Here is a 12,621-nt window from a genome sequence, read left to right as displayed (position 1 = left end):
GAATGTTGAGGGATACAGGCTAGGCCTGCTAGACTGAGAGATGTTGTTTGCTTGTTGCTGTTCTTCTGAATAAACTTCTAAGATATACATTCACCCGGATGGACATATATTGATTTCCATAACAGTACGCAATAAGCAGCACTTTTAAAATCAATTCAGACATTGCGTCGGATCACGAGATATGAAGATGATGGCGAGGCCATGATCCAAACAACTCCACGTGTCGCTGTTGCTTCTTGCCTACTATTTACTTTCAGTCTCTTGTTTCTTGTACCCTTCTCTTACCCTTGCCCCCCCCCCACCAACCCCCCATCCCCCCAAAGATCATTGCTGTTGGCTGTGGTGGTTCTAACCGTGGGCCCAGGGGTTAAGCAGTTACAGGCTTTCTCCTGTGACCCGTGGCCGAGAGGCTTAGTTCCCCCAGCCCGCCGCCTGCCCCAGAGCGGAGCCCCCATGTGGGCCCGGGGTCTACGGACATTCAGACTGCCCACTGGATGTCTACAGTGCGGTGTAAAGTAACCAAGTACATTTACTCAATTATTGTACTTAAGTGCAATTTTGGGGTATTTTTTCAGTACTTTTACTGCTACTCCACTACGTCTCAGAGGCAAATATTATACTTTTACTCCACTGCAATTATTTTAAAACTTTTTCCACCACTGGCCCCACAGCTTCTTCTCCCTGTCCAGTTAATTCCCCCCAGTCAATCACTCTGATAGGTGTATAATTCAACTACATGGTGATTGACTGATCGTTTCGCTTGTTATGCAAGTCCGGTGCAGTGTTGCAGTCATACTTACACAATTAGCACATGTGTGGCACCTTTGTTTGGGTGTTTGAAGCAGAGCTTCCTCCAAAGACTCATTGGTACTTCATTCCCCCTGATTTAGAAATATAGTTTATTACACTATAATTTTCCAGCTTGAACCATTAAGACCTGAGGATTCTACAAATGCCTTGTGGATTCAGTTAGTTAAAGTCACACTTTCAAGATTTTTCAAAAATGTTCAAAAATAGCAGATGTACAAGCTCACAGCCCAGAAAGAAGTGACACGCTGTGAACTTGTATATCTGCCGTTTTTATTTTATTTTTGGGGGTTTTTTTTGTGGCTTTCGCCTTCATTTTCTATTTTTTTTATAGAGGGACAGAGGCTGACAGGAAATGAGGGAGAGAGATGGGGGAGTGACATGCAGTAAAGGCCGTCGGGATCGGGAGTCGAACCCGTGGCACACTGCCAGACTCGGACTACCGGCCAAGGTGCCTGGACCTGAAATAAAAAATGACACAGATGCTTTCCCGGTTTTAAAGGGTTAAAGGAGTAGTTCACCGAACAAATTACTTATTGTCTGTCAATTACCTTGAAAGCCTTGAATTCATGGAATTTGTTTTAGTTTTTTCGCATTCCTAAGCCAATAATTTGATGACCGGCAGAGTAGACTCGACTGAGTCCTATACTGAGTCTACTATACAGAGTCTATTGACACCGTCATCCAATTATTGGCCCTGGAATGTGACAAAAACAAACATTATCTTGATAGAAAATAAGTCATTTTTGGGGTGAACTACTATCTGCATTACCTAGTATCAAGTGTTATGTCCGTCCTGACAGAGAGTTAATTGCAATGATGTCCAAGACGATTGCACATCTAGTGGCCGTTCATGTGTGCCACAGAGCACGGAGACTGCACCTTCAACCACAGCAGATGTACTAGTTATATTTTATAACAGTGGTTCTCAACCAGTGGTCCTTTAGGGGGTTCCATGGTGGTACCCGGCTAAATGATGGAGTTGGTAATATAACCAAATGGCTCCCTACCATACAAATTGGTTAGAATAGCATATTTCTTTCATTAAAATAAGTCCCGGGTTGTAGCTTTGAAATGCTTACCATTGCGTTTGACACAGATATTATTGTTTGTTATCACCCAATATTTTACAAAATAACCGAGCTGTCTTGAGTTTACACACTGCTGATAGGAAAAACAAGCTCTTCTTTTTTTCATCCACCCTGGCAGCAGTTAAAAGAATCCATGCGTCTCTGCCAAGATCTTGACTGTTTATCCTTCTAATAAATGTTCTTTACCGTTCCAGCTGTTCTGACCGTGGACAACACCGTGGTGGATTTGGAGACCATCGAGGCTTTATATGAAAATGTAAGTATACACGGGAGAGCGCCGCCAAGCCACCCGATAGCTTGAGAGAAACTAGAGAAGTTAAAATATTTTTTTATTGCTAACAACAAAGCAGTGGTGGAAAAGGTACTCATGTTTTTTTTTACTTGAACTAAGTAAAAGTAAGTGATACTGCAATGTAGAAATACTCTGTTGTGTGTGTGTGTGTGTGTGTGTGTGTGTGTGTGTGTGTGTGTGTGTGTGTGTGTGTGTGTGTGTGTGTGTGTGTGTGCGTGTGTGTGCATGCGTGCGTGTGTGCGCGTGCGTGAAATGAGAGAGAGAGCAAGAGAGAGGTAGATAGATACAGTAGAGCAAGCCTCTGAAATGTAGTGGAGTAGAAGTAAAAGTATTCCGAATTGTACTTAGTGACTTATAAACCACTGCCAAATCCATTTTATTGCTAACAACAGACCTCTCACATGGGCTCTGTAGCCCTCGGCTGTGCTGTTTATCATACCAGCATCACAACGATGGCCAGGTCTGCACAATGCATGGTACTGGCTGGTTTGATGTTGATAAGAACATGCTGCGCTTGTTTTGGGACACGCTTTTGTGTGTCGTTACAGAGGGCCACCGCTGACGAGATGGAGATGATTAAGAGACATTATGAGACTTCCAAAGAGGACGAAGTCAAACTTCTGGACAAGCCTGAACAGTAAGAGCCTTCAGCGGAACAGTTTAACTACATGAGTCATGAACCCTACAGTATCCCTATTCTGGAAAGAACATTGCGTGCAAATAGCACATCTTGCAATGCATTGCGAGTTTGCACATTGGATGTTTTCGTCACAGAGATATGGTGACGTACTGGAAATAGTAATAGGTTTAGCTTTTGGCACCATTTTACTGAGGTTAAGGTTAGGAATAAGGTTAGGTTTAACCGTTTTAGGCATAGTTTTAGGCAATTGGTATGACTCATTCCAAGGAGATATTAAAGCACTAAACCCCAATGATTTCAGAAGGAAGGGGGCGTTGTGTATTAAATATGGCAACATGAAAGTTCTAAGCATTATCCTAATAAACCCAATTGCCACCTGGTGCAACCTATAGGTTGTTCTACCTTTGATGCCGGCACGCTCTCTGTGTCTCATCAGTTATTGCTATACATGTAGCAACATAACTATTACAACAACAAAAAAATCTGAATTTGAAGGTTTTCAGAAACCCAGATTCAGCCTCAATGGGTTAAAATAGTAAACAATACATTCTACAAGACAAAAAAACATATTATAAATACAGTATTCCCTGAGTGCCTGCACACATGTTGTATCTACCTTGCTTTAAGTGAACCCTTCCCATTTGTTGTAAAGCTTGAATATACTCAGGACCTCGAGTGATCCAAAACAAACGCTTCTCCCCTGCTATTTCAGCAGAATGGTAATCTATCCACGGAACGGTATGGGAAATATTGTAAACAAGACGTTAGCGCAGTGATACTGACTGATGCATGCAGACTGCATATTTTACAAAGCTATCCGTTTTATAATCATCAGCACAACCACCTAAAGAAAATATTTAATTCATAGTGGAAGCCTCCAAATTATTGACATTTTTACCAGCCGAGTCTCTCCAGCGTAGGACTACTTGTCCAGGGTTTGAGTGACACTTGAGTAACTGTCCTGTTTTGGCACACTCAGTGAATATGGTGCAGTTTGTGTACTCGTATTATCACTAACGTCAACATTGATGACTAATTCAGATTCCAGACGAGTTGTTTTTCTAGGGGAGCAGCATGAAGTTGTTCGAGCGTTTGTTTATTATGTCTTGACAGAGACGGATGCTTTTGTTTTTTTCTCCTTCGTATAATCGTGTCAGCCGACTGATTGATTCAATTGGTTTATTGCTGTCCAATTGTTTCATTATGGGAGGATACTGTAAATACACAATATTTAGAGATGGCGACGTCGCTCAATTTGCCGTCTCACAAAGTAAATAACCCCAGCTCCGTTGTGTTTCTGCTGCCGATAAATATTTGTTCTGTGTGTGTGCTTTTTCTGCACCCTTCCCATCTCAAAGAATAATATTCTCGGATATTCTTCACGCTTCAACCAAACGAACCTTGAACGTTCCTATTCTTGGGCATAGGGTTTTGATGTAGAGAGGGGGGGGGGGAAGGAGTGGGCCGAGTACAGAGCCCTGAGGGGTCAACCAAGTTGTGTGTGTGTGTGTGTGTGTGTGTGTGTGTGCACGAGGACAGCTTGAATGGGTGACTATTCTCTCTCCCGAGTTACCCTTCCTGTCGTTGGTATTTAAAACAGTGGTTTTCAACCAGTGGTTCTCAGTGAAATTATGGAGAGTTGGTAACCAAATGGACCTTTATAGATCTTTTACTCTTGAGAGTGTAAATGTTACGCTCTCAAGAGGAAGAGTTACAATTTTGTTAAACATCTGCTTTACTTAATTTAATGTGGAAGAATAGTTCTTTTGATCAACGTTTGCCTGTTATCTCTCCTATGGTGCCAACATCCGTACAGCAGGGGCTTTGTGGACAAAATCTTATCCAATGATAACAGAATATTCTTTCGTTTTGGGTCTGCAAGGCTAAATCTCATGGCGGTCCGTCGCTCAAATGCCAAACCAATAAGCCTCTAAATGAAAAAGGTTGAAGACCACTGGTATAAAGTGTCCAGCGGGGGTCCAGACTCCAGTTAAACGAGCTCGGGTCCCAAGCTGACCTGCGCGTGTCCGTGTTTGAGCAGAGCTGTCAGTGCGGTGGCCTGAGTCTCCCCCCCACCGCCCAGTGTCTGCCTAATGACACAGCAGGATGTTAACTGCCCCGCTCCCCTCTGACATGCTGCTGTTTACATCAGTTCCCGAACGTTTTAGCCTGTGAAAAGGGCAAGATCTACAAGCTCAAGCTTGTAGATCGGCTATTTTCACTACTTCTTAAACATTTGTTTTCTCATTTATGGAATTTCTCTTATTTTTTTCTTTGATTTCTCCATGAATTTTGTTTTTAATTCATGATTTGTTTTGCTTTTTTAGGGATTTATTTTTGAAAATAGGAAACATAAAAATGTTTCCACGACTCACAAATGGGTCCCGCTGTTGGGCAAACGGCGTCCACTCATCCACATTCTGCCATAACACATCAGCTTCTCCCTCCGTCTCTCTGTCTCCCTCCCTCCCTTCCAGTGTTAATTTTAACGGCACTTAGTCCTTTGAATAAAGTTAGCTTTAGTCATATTTTAGTCATCTGAAATGTTTTCGTTTTAGTCGACTAAATATCATTAGATTTTAGTCGACTAAATCTACAGTTGATTTTGTCGACATTTTATTTTGGCGGGCCTTGATGTCGTCATAATTGTCGTCAAAATTTTACTCTTGCGTGTATGCTGGTAAAAGAAAAGCATTTGAGCCACGGACCACAATGAGATTTAGCCTTGCAGACCCAAAACTAAAGATTGTTGTTATCGTTGGATAAGATCTTGTCCACAATTCCATGCTATATTGATGTTGGTACCATTAGGAGAGATAACAGGCTCTTAACTCTTGAGAGTGTAAAATGAGGGTCCATTTGGTTACCGTCGTTATTTTATCATTAACTCCATCATTTAGCAGGAGACCACCTGGAACCCCCTCAAGGACCACTGGTTGAAAACCACAATTCGGGGGGTTTTGGGGTGGCACTGGTCCGACGACCGCTCATTAGTCCGACCCCTAACTATAACCATAACCACACGTTTTGGGGGTTGACGTGGAAGTAGGAAGAGTTATTCTGTGTGCATATAGCCCATTCTAACACTGGTGTTCTCCAGGTTCCTGTATGAGCTCGCCCAGATCCCAGACTTCTCCGGCCGGGCTCACTGCATCATCTTCCAGGCCGTCTTCCAGGAGGCCATCTGCTCCATCCGTCGCAAGGTGGAGATCATCTCCAACGTCAGCAAGGTGAGACCGCCGCTAACCAGTGGTGTAAAGTAACTGTAAAGTACATTTACTTAATTTTAAAGTACTATACTTAAGTACATTTTTGAGGCATTTGTAGTATTGTAGTATGTAGTAGTTTGAGTATTAACAAATTCCATCACTTTTACTTTTACTACACTACATTTATTTGAAAACTTTAGTTACTTAGTTACTTTGTAGATTTTGATTATTGTTACAAAACATACATTAACCACATTAGCCATTTGGCACATTGTGAGCTTGTAGATCTGCTATTTTACGCAAGAAAATGTTGAATTCCGGACTTTTACTTGTGATAGAGTATTTTTATGTTGCAGTATTGATACTTAAAAAAATGTGAACTTTTTCCACGTGTGTGTGTGTGTGTGTGTGTGTGTGTGTGTGTGTGTGTGTGCGTGTGCGTGTGCGTGCGTACATCAGGACCTCCTGGAGTGCGACAGCGTGCGTGATGTGATCGGTCTGGTTCTGGCCTTTGGGAACCACATGAACGGAGGGAACCGGACCAGAGGACAGGCCGACGGCTTCGGACTGGAGATCCTCCCCAAGCTGAAGGACGTCAAGAGCAGGGTATAGACCCACACAACCCACACACCCTCGCCAAAATCATAGACTAAAACTTAGTGTCAAAATGTGCTGTTACAAAGTGTCATACTGTACCAACCACGCTGTTCTTCATCCGTCCCCTCAGGACAATCGCATCAGTCTGGTGGACTACGTCGTGTCTTACTACCTGCGCAATAGGGATAAGGTACTGTGTTTTCTGTCTACTTCAGTGGTTTTCAACCCTTTTCATATCAAGGTCTATTATTCATTCGGCATTCACGAGTCACGGACCACCATTTAATGAGATGTAGCCTCTCAGACCCAAGAATATTTGGTTGTCGTTGGCTACAATTTTGTCCACAATTTAATGCTGTATTGATGTGGTTCCATTAGGAGAGATAACAGGCAAATGGTGATCAAAATGACAATTCATCTTCTCTAATTGGGTGGACTTCTTGTAAATTAAGTAATGCAAATGTTGTCCAACAAATTGTGTGTTTCATTGGGTGTTTTATTTACGCTCTATTTAAGCGTTAAAGATCTAATAAGGGTCCATTTGGTTACCAACTCTCCATCATTTTGCTGGGGACCACCTGGAACCCCCTCAAGGACCACTGGTCAAATTGACAGACTGTATTACCAACTTAAAACGGCCTAATAATAGATCAGAACAGGTGAATGCTGACTGCAGTTCTGTGGTATGGGTCTGTTTGTTCTAGAATGCCGGGACGGATAAGAGTGTCTTCCCACTGCCGGAGCCTCAGCATCTGTTCCTGGCCGCTCAGGTCAAGTTTGAAGACCTCGCCAAAGACATCCGCAAGCTGAAGAGAGACCTGACTGGTGAGACACAGGGCTGGCATTTTGGGGTTCCACATGGGCATGCGCCAATTGCCACTAGAACGCATCCTCCCGCAATTAACCAGATATAGATTATAGAGCTTATACTTTAGCAGGATATGAATATGTGTACTTGCAGAGTAGAATGTGATTTCCCCTACTGTGCTATGGACTCCACACGTGGAGTCTATCTCTCTCCCCTGCTCTCTCTCGTTCACATGCTGCACCCGGTGTGCAGCGCGCTACGGTGTCCGTGTCCCAATATAATGCCTAATAATAATATATGTCCCATCGCAAAAACACTTTCACTCTTTCTGTGAGCAACAGCAACTGCTCACAAATAAACAACCCCTCTCTCGTGCACGGCCACTCAATCCCATTCGGTTTGGGTAATGTAAGGTTTTTGGAAATATAGGCCCTTATTTATCAACGCGGTGTACACCCAAAATTGGGTGTACACCTGGTGTACACCCGGTGTACAAATAAGGGCCATACTGTACTCTATTAACTACAGGATTCCGGGACCCGCAGTACTATGAGCCACGGGACTAAGTTAATTATTTTGTTTTGCGGGAGGGAGCGGCAGGCAGAAATGAACTGCGGGCGGTCAGAAATGAAGTCATTGCGGGGGCAGGCGGGAATAGTCAGAAATCCATCGGGAGTGGATTAAGAAAACACTCCTGTGCAACGCTATAATTGCCACCTATAGCTTTCTCATTTAACACCAGAATGCAGGTCTTTTATTCATAGATTTCCTCCACCTCTGAATGTGTTTGCAGATTGGTCCGAGATGGACACTCGTTTTCTTTCTGCAACCATACATACATCATTAATCACTCCCAATTTTGGAAATGTCATTAGCACACATAACATAAACATAAGCTGTTATTATTTTATTTTTTTCAAAAATTGCTCATCTACAAGATCGGCTATATTTAAAATCAGGCTTAACTGTTCACTTTTTTGCCACACTCTACAGGTGGTCATGAAATTCCAGACACGAGCTTGTAGATCGGCTACTTTTGATTCTTTACGCTGTAGTGTGGTCAAGTAGGTCGTTAATTTAAGAAGAAAAAAAAGACAGCAATGAAATGCATTGTTTTTCCCCAACATTACGTGAAAGATGTAACATGGTAAAATGCAGCGCTACGTGATACCGTATGTATGTTGTTAGCGTATAGATCTGTTATTGTTGTCATGTGACACCTTCGCGTGAGTTTGTCTCGGTGCATTGATAGCACACTGGTTTAAGAGTGTGTTAAGAGGCCTGGAGATGGGGTAAAATGCTTTGGTAAAGATATGGAAAGGTTTTGAAAATTAATTGTTAAAAAATGTGTGGGAACCCTGACTCTAGTTTTTTATGACGTGACACCTCCGGCGAGACATTGTGTTGAAACTTGAACCCTAGAATCCCTATGCTGGTGCAAAGATTTAGAAAATAGTAGTGTAGTATATGTAAAGCCCTATGGGATTATGGTGAACTAAAGGCCTATTCATACCGCAGTTCGGTGGTCACCTCATCACCTAAAAGTGGAGTATGAAATGGCCTGAAGCATAGGGTTTAAGTGGTTATATTGGTGTGTACATAACACATATGATGGTTAAACTGCACGCTGCACCAGATTGTCTGCAGCATCTCGGTGTGTACTGTTCGGGTCATCTTTTGTTCCATTGTAAATCGCTCGGTGCGATTATGCATGCTGTCGTTCTTCCAGCCAGAGCGGTTCGGATGTAAATGTTCATCCTGTGCACTTCTCCTGAACCGTGTGTGCGCATGGGAGGGTTTTTTGGGCAAGAGTTGAGGAACCCTGCATGGCCTGAAGCAGCCTTTCTCCGTTTCCAGACATCGTATCGTGCCTTTTAACCCATTAAGACGGGGAGTGCATCTTGAATCATTTCATTGGTCACGTCATTTTTACACTTTAACAGAATATTTTAGACTTGGGCTATTCAAAAATAGCAGATGAATTAAAAAAATATATAAGTTGTGAACATTTGTGCAAATCGTTGAATATATATTTTGTAAAGCTAATTAGTTTTTACTTAGATCTTTGCTTCTGGGCTTGTGCGTCCCTGGACAAAATATGTTTCAGATGGGGTCCGCGACCAAATCATATCATTTTGGGGGTCCTTGACACGTGTGAACGCAGCATTAGCATTTAAGAAGATATTTTGTAGAATGGGTCTTAACGGCATGGATTAAAGTTCTCAGTCGCCACGACTGATTTCAGTCAATTGGATTCCATAGAAGTCAGCATGTCTTCTACAGAAGTGTGTCGTGCACCCAAAATAGGCTAACTACAATCTTACAACATGTCACGCTGCAACGTTTTGTAAGCTTTTAGTTATTTCAGTCTTCCAGCAAACCCTAATGATCTCAGATATTTCATATCCACAACCGTTATCAATCTGCAATTTATTCAACTGGTTAGCTGCTACCAAAACATCGTCATTTTATTGTGTTTAGTGTAGGACGCACAGCGCTAGTGTGTGGTAGCTCCTTTCACGCCCTTTCACAAATTACATATTAGGACTTGGCCTAGCAACATTTTTCAGTCGTGAGATTTTCTTTTTCTCATCTCATGCTTAACGGGCTGTGTCGTCATTCCACCACAACCTCTGTCCTTCCAGAATGGATGCGGGGCCCGTCCGCTGAACTAGCATGGTCATTTGTCCAGTCTCCAGAGTTGTTGATCAGACAAAAGGCAGCAATCATCAACATGGTGATCCGCGGGCGAACTAGGGCTGAAGTCGTTTCAGTGGCTCGCAGTGACGGTGGCCACCATCCGTAGCAAGTCGATAATCCAGCCAATCAGGCAGCCAGCCATCCAGCCAGTCATTTATTCTTGGCCCGGGCCATGCAGGGGTTAAAGGCGATGGCCCCCAGCGCCCTCTGTGTCTGTCGTTATTTAAATCAACCAATAATATGGCATATGAAAGCAATTAGATATGCTCTGCGACTCTCCCCTCGTTTTAGTTTTTTTCTTTTTCGTCTTTTTGTTAGATCGCTGTTAAAGCCCTCTCCTCTCTGACCTGGGGGAAAAATACAAAGAGTCTACTAAAACGCCCAGACCCCACCCCAAGCTGTCACTCATTTATTAGGAAAAAATGGAAGACTTGAAGACAATAAATGCAACATAAGGGCCCTCGCATTTGATCTCCACCACAGCAAAGTCTGGCGCGGTAGTCCTCGGGGGTATTGGCAGCGCACAGGGCGAGCAGCGTTGGATTCTGGGTGTTTGGCGAGCTCCACCTATGACTCCCCCCTTCCATTTTTATCCCCTCCGCTCAGCCGCCGCCACGAATAAATATTTATGCCCGGCTATTATAAACCAAGCCTAAAGAAAAGCAACTGGTCTTAATTATAATGCTCGGCGAGTGCAGATCACTTCCATCCACAACGGTGTCTGACTCAGAGAGCAGGGCTAGTGCGGGAGTCACACCTCTGTTTTACTGAGCCGATGTGTAGCTGCCCCCCCCCCCCCCCCTTTGGTCAAGGGTCAGGAGACACAGTGTTGTCGCACCATGTCTCCTCCATTTCAGCCCCTACTGGCGGCATCATGCATGTGTGCGCTTGTATATGCGAGTACACACACACACACACCCTCGTACACATCACACAACATATCTGTTGGGGCTTTCACGTAAGCGTGCGCGTGTCTGCACCACTGCTTGTGCTGAACTGTACGTGTGTGTGTGTGTGTGTGTGTGTGTGTGTGTGTGTGTGTGCGCGCGCGCGCATACACAACATGGCGTGCGCGGCTAGTGTCTAGTCGGAAGGCGATGCTCAGGACGTGGTAAGGCGCGCCGTCCGTCCGTCCGCCCGCCCGCCCGGCTCTACACCCTCCTCTACTTCACTGGCTTGTGGTGCAGAAACATGATCCCCTTTAGATGGGGGGGATTGGGGGGGGAGGTGGGTGGGGGGCTTCCTGTTTGGTGGAGAGGGTGATGACCTCTCCCTGTGCTCCTCTCGGGGGTGTGGGGGGGGGGGGGGGATGATCGGGAGGCCAGCGGGGGATCTGAGCCTACTGTAGAGCTCCAGGACTCCACGTCCGTCCCCCCACACACACACAAACACACACACACACACACACACACACACACACACACACACACACACACACACACACACACACACACACGGAGGAATATCTTTCCAGTCTTACTTCTGCCATGATTAATTTGTGGTTGATGCAGCCTTGACCCATTATAGGACCTGAGGTCGATTCTATACAAAATACCCTCCCTAAACAATGTAGTTCTCCCAGCTTTTTGTGTAATTCAGAACTGAATTCAGAACACTTTCAAGATTTTTTTAGAAATGTCTCAAACATTTTGAGGTCATGGACCCCCAAATTGTATTTGGCTACGGATTCCTATTTAAAAAAGGTTTTGTGCCAGGGACCCCCACAAGAGTCATCTGAAAAGATTTATCAACATTTTTCTGAAAATGTTAATGTGTGGTAACTGTGTGTAAAGAAATCTAGTTTTTCTGGTGACCCACTGGAACCCACTCAAGAACTACTTGGGGTCCACATTTATGCTTTGGCATACGTTTATTTATTTTAAAAAATTAAGCAAGAATTAGGCTTGAATTGGAGCTAGAAAAGCCTCTAGAAATGATACTTCAGCATCTTGGTTCCTCAGGAGAGCTACTGTATGGCTTCGTATGTTTTGAAGAAGCAGTACATTTTTACTGGATGTCATCAAACCTCCTTTAAGACTTGATGGAGTTGCACTTCCACAGGATACCTTTTTTCTTCTCTTTTTTTCATCCAGCGAGGGTCGTGGTTGGTCAGCACACATAAAGATCCCTTTAACTACTGCATAATTGGGCAGGACAGCGAAGCAGGGACGCTACCGAATGAAATAGTATCAAATAAAAAGGAACAGTCAGACCTCATTTGTTGCTCAGGGGAGTTTAGTGTTTCACTGAAGGCCTGGCCCAGGTTACGCATTCATCACCATGGCAAATCAGACAGTGTCTTGATTTTAAATGGCCCTTAATGTCAGGTCCAGTCAAGGCCTTTAGCCTGACGTCGGTTTTACGACGGGAGGCTCTGCTCGTGCATTCCATGTGTGGAGCCTATCTGTTGAGGTAACCTCCGCTCGTCTGCGCCCAGACGAGACGGACCGGCCGGGAACTCCGTCCGACATCGGGAC

The 12,621-nt window shown here is 44.0% G+C and overlaps 1 protein-coding gene across 1 annotated transcript in view; it reads left to right on the top strand.

Annotated features, from left to right (window-relative positions):
• LOC310877334 (formin) overlaps positions 1–12,621 on the top strand; it is a 70,267-nt gene that overhangs the window by 23,168 nt on the left and 34,478 nt on the right. The window contains exons 7-12 of the mRNA XM_083791156.1: positions 2,093–2,154; positions 2,739–2,827; positions 5,931–6,060; positions 6,499–6,645; positions 6,767–6,826; positions 7,341–7,461. Coding sequence (XP_083647282.1) covers positions 2,093–2,154; positions 2,739–2,827; positions 5,931–6,060; positions 6,499–6,645; positions 6,767–6,826; positions 7,341–7,461 — 609 coding nt within the window. The remainder of the gene's footprint in view (positions 1–2,092; positions 2,155–2,738; positions 2,828–5,930; positions 6,061–6,498; positions 6,646–6,766; positions 6,827–7,340; positions 7,462–12,621) is intronic.

Source organism: Protomyctophum parallelum (assembly GCF_964188405.1).
Source record: "Protomyctophum parallelum genome assembly, chromosome: 20".
Taxonomy (NCBI): domain Eukaryota; kingdom Metazoa; phylum Chordata; class Actinopteri; order Myctophiformes; family Myctophidae; genus Protomyctophum; species Protomyctophum parallelum.
The sequence above is the reverse complement of the archived record's forward strand: the minus strand, read 5'-3'. Positions and strand labels throughout refer to the sequence as shown.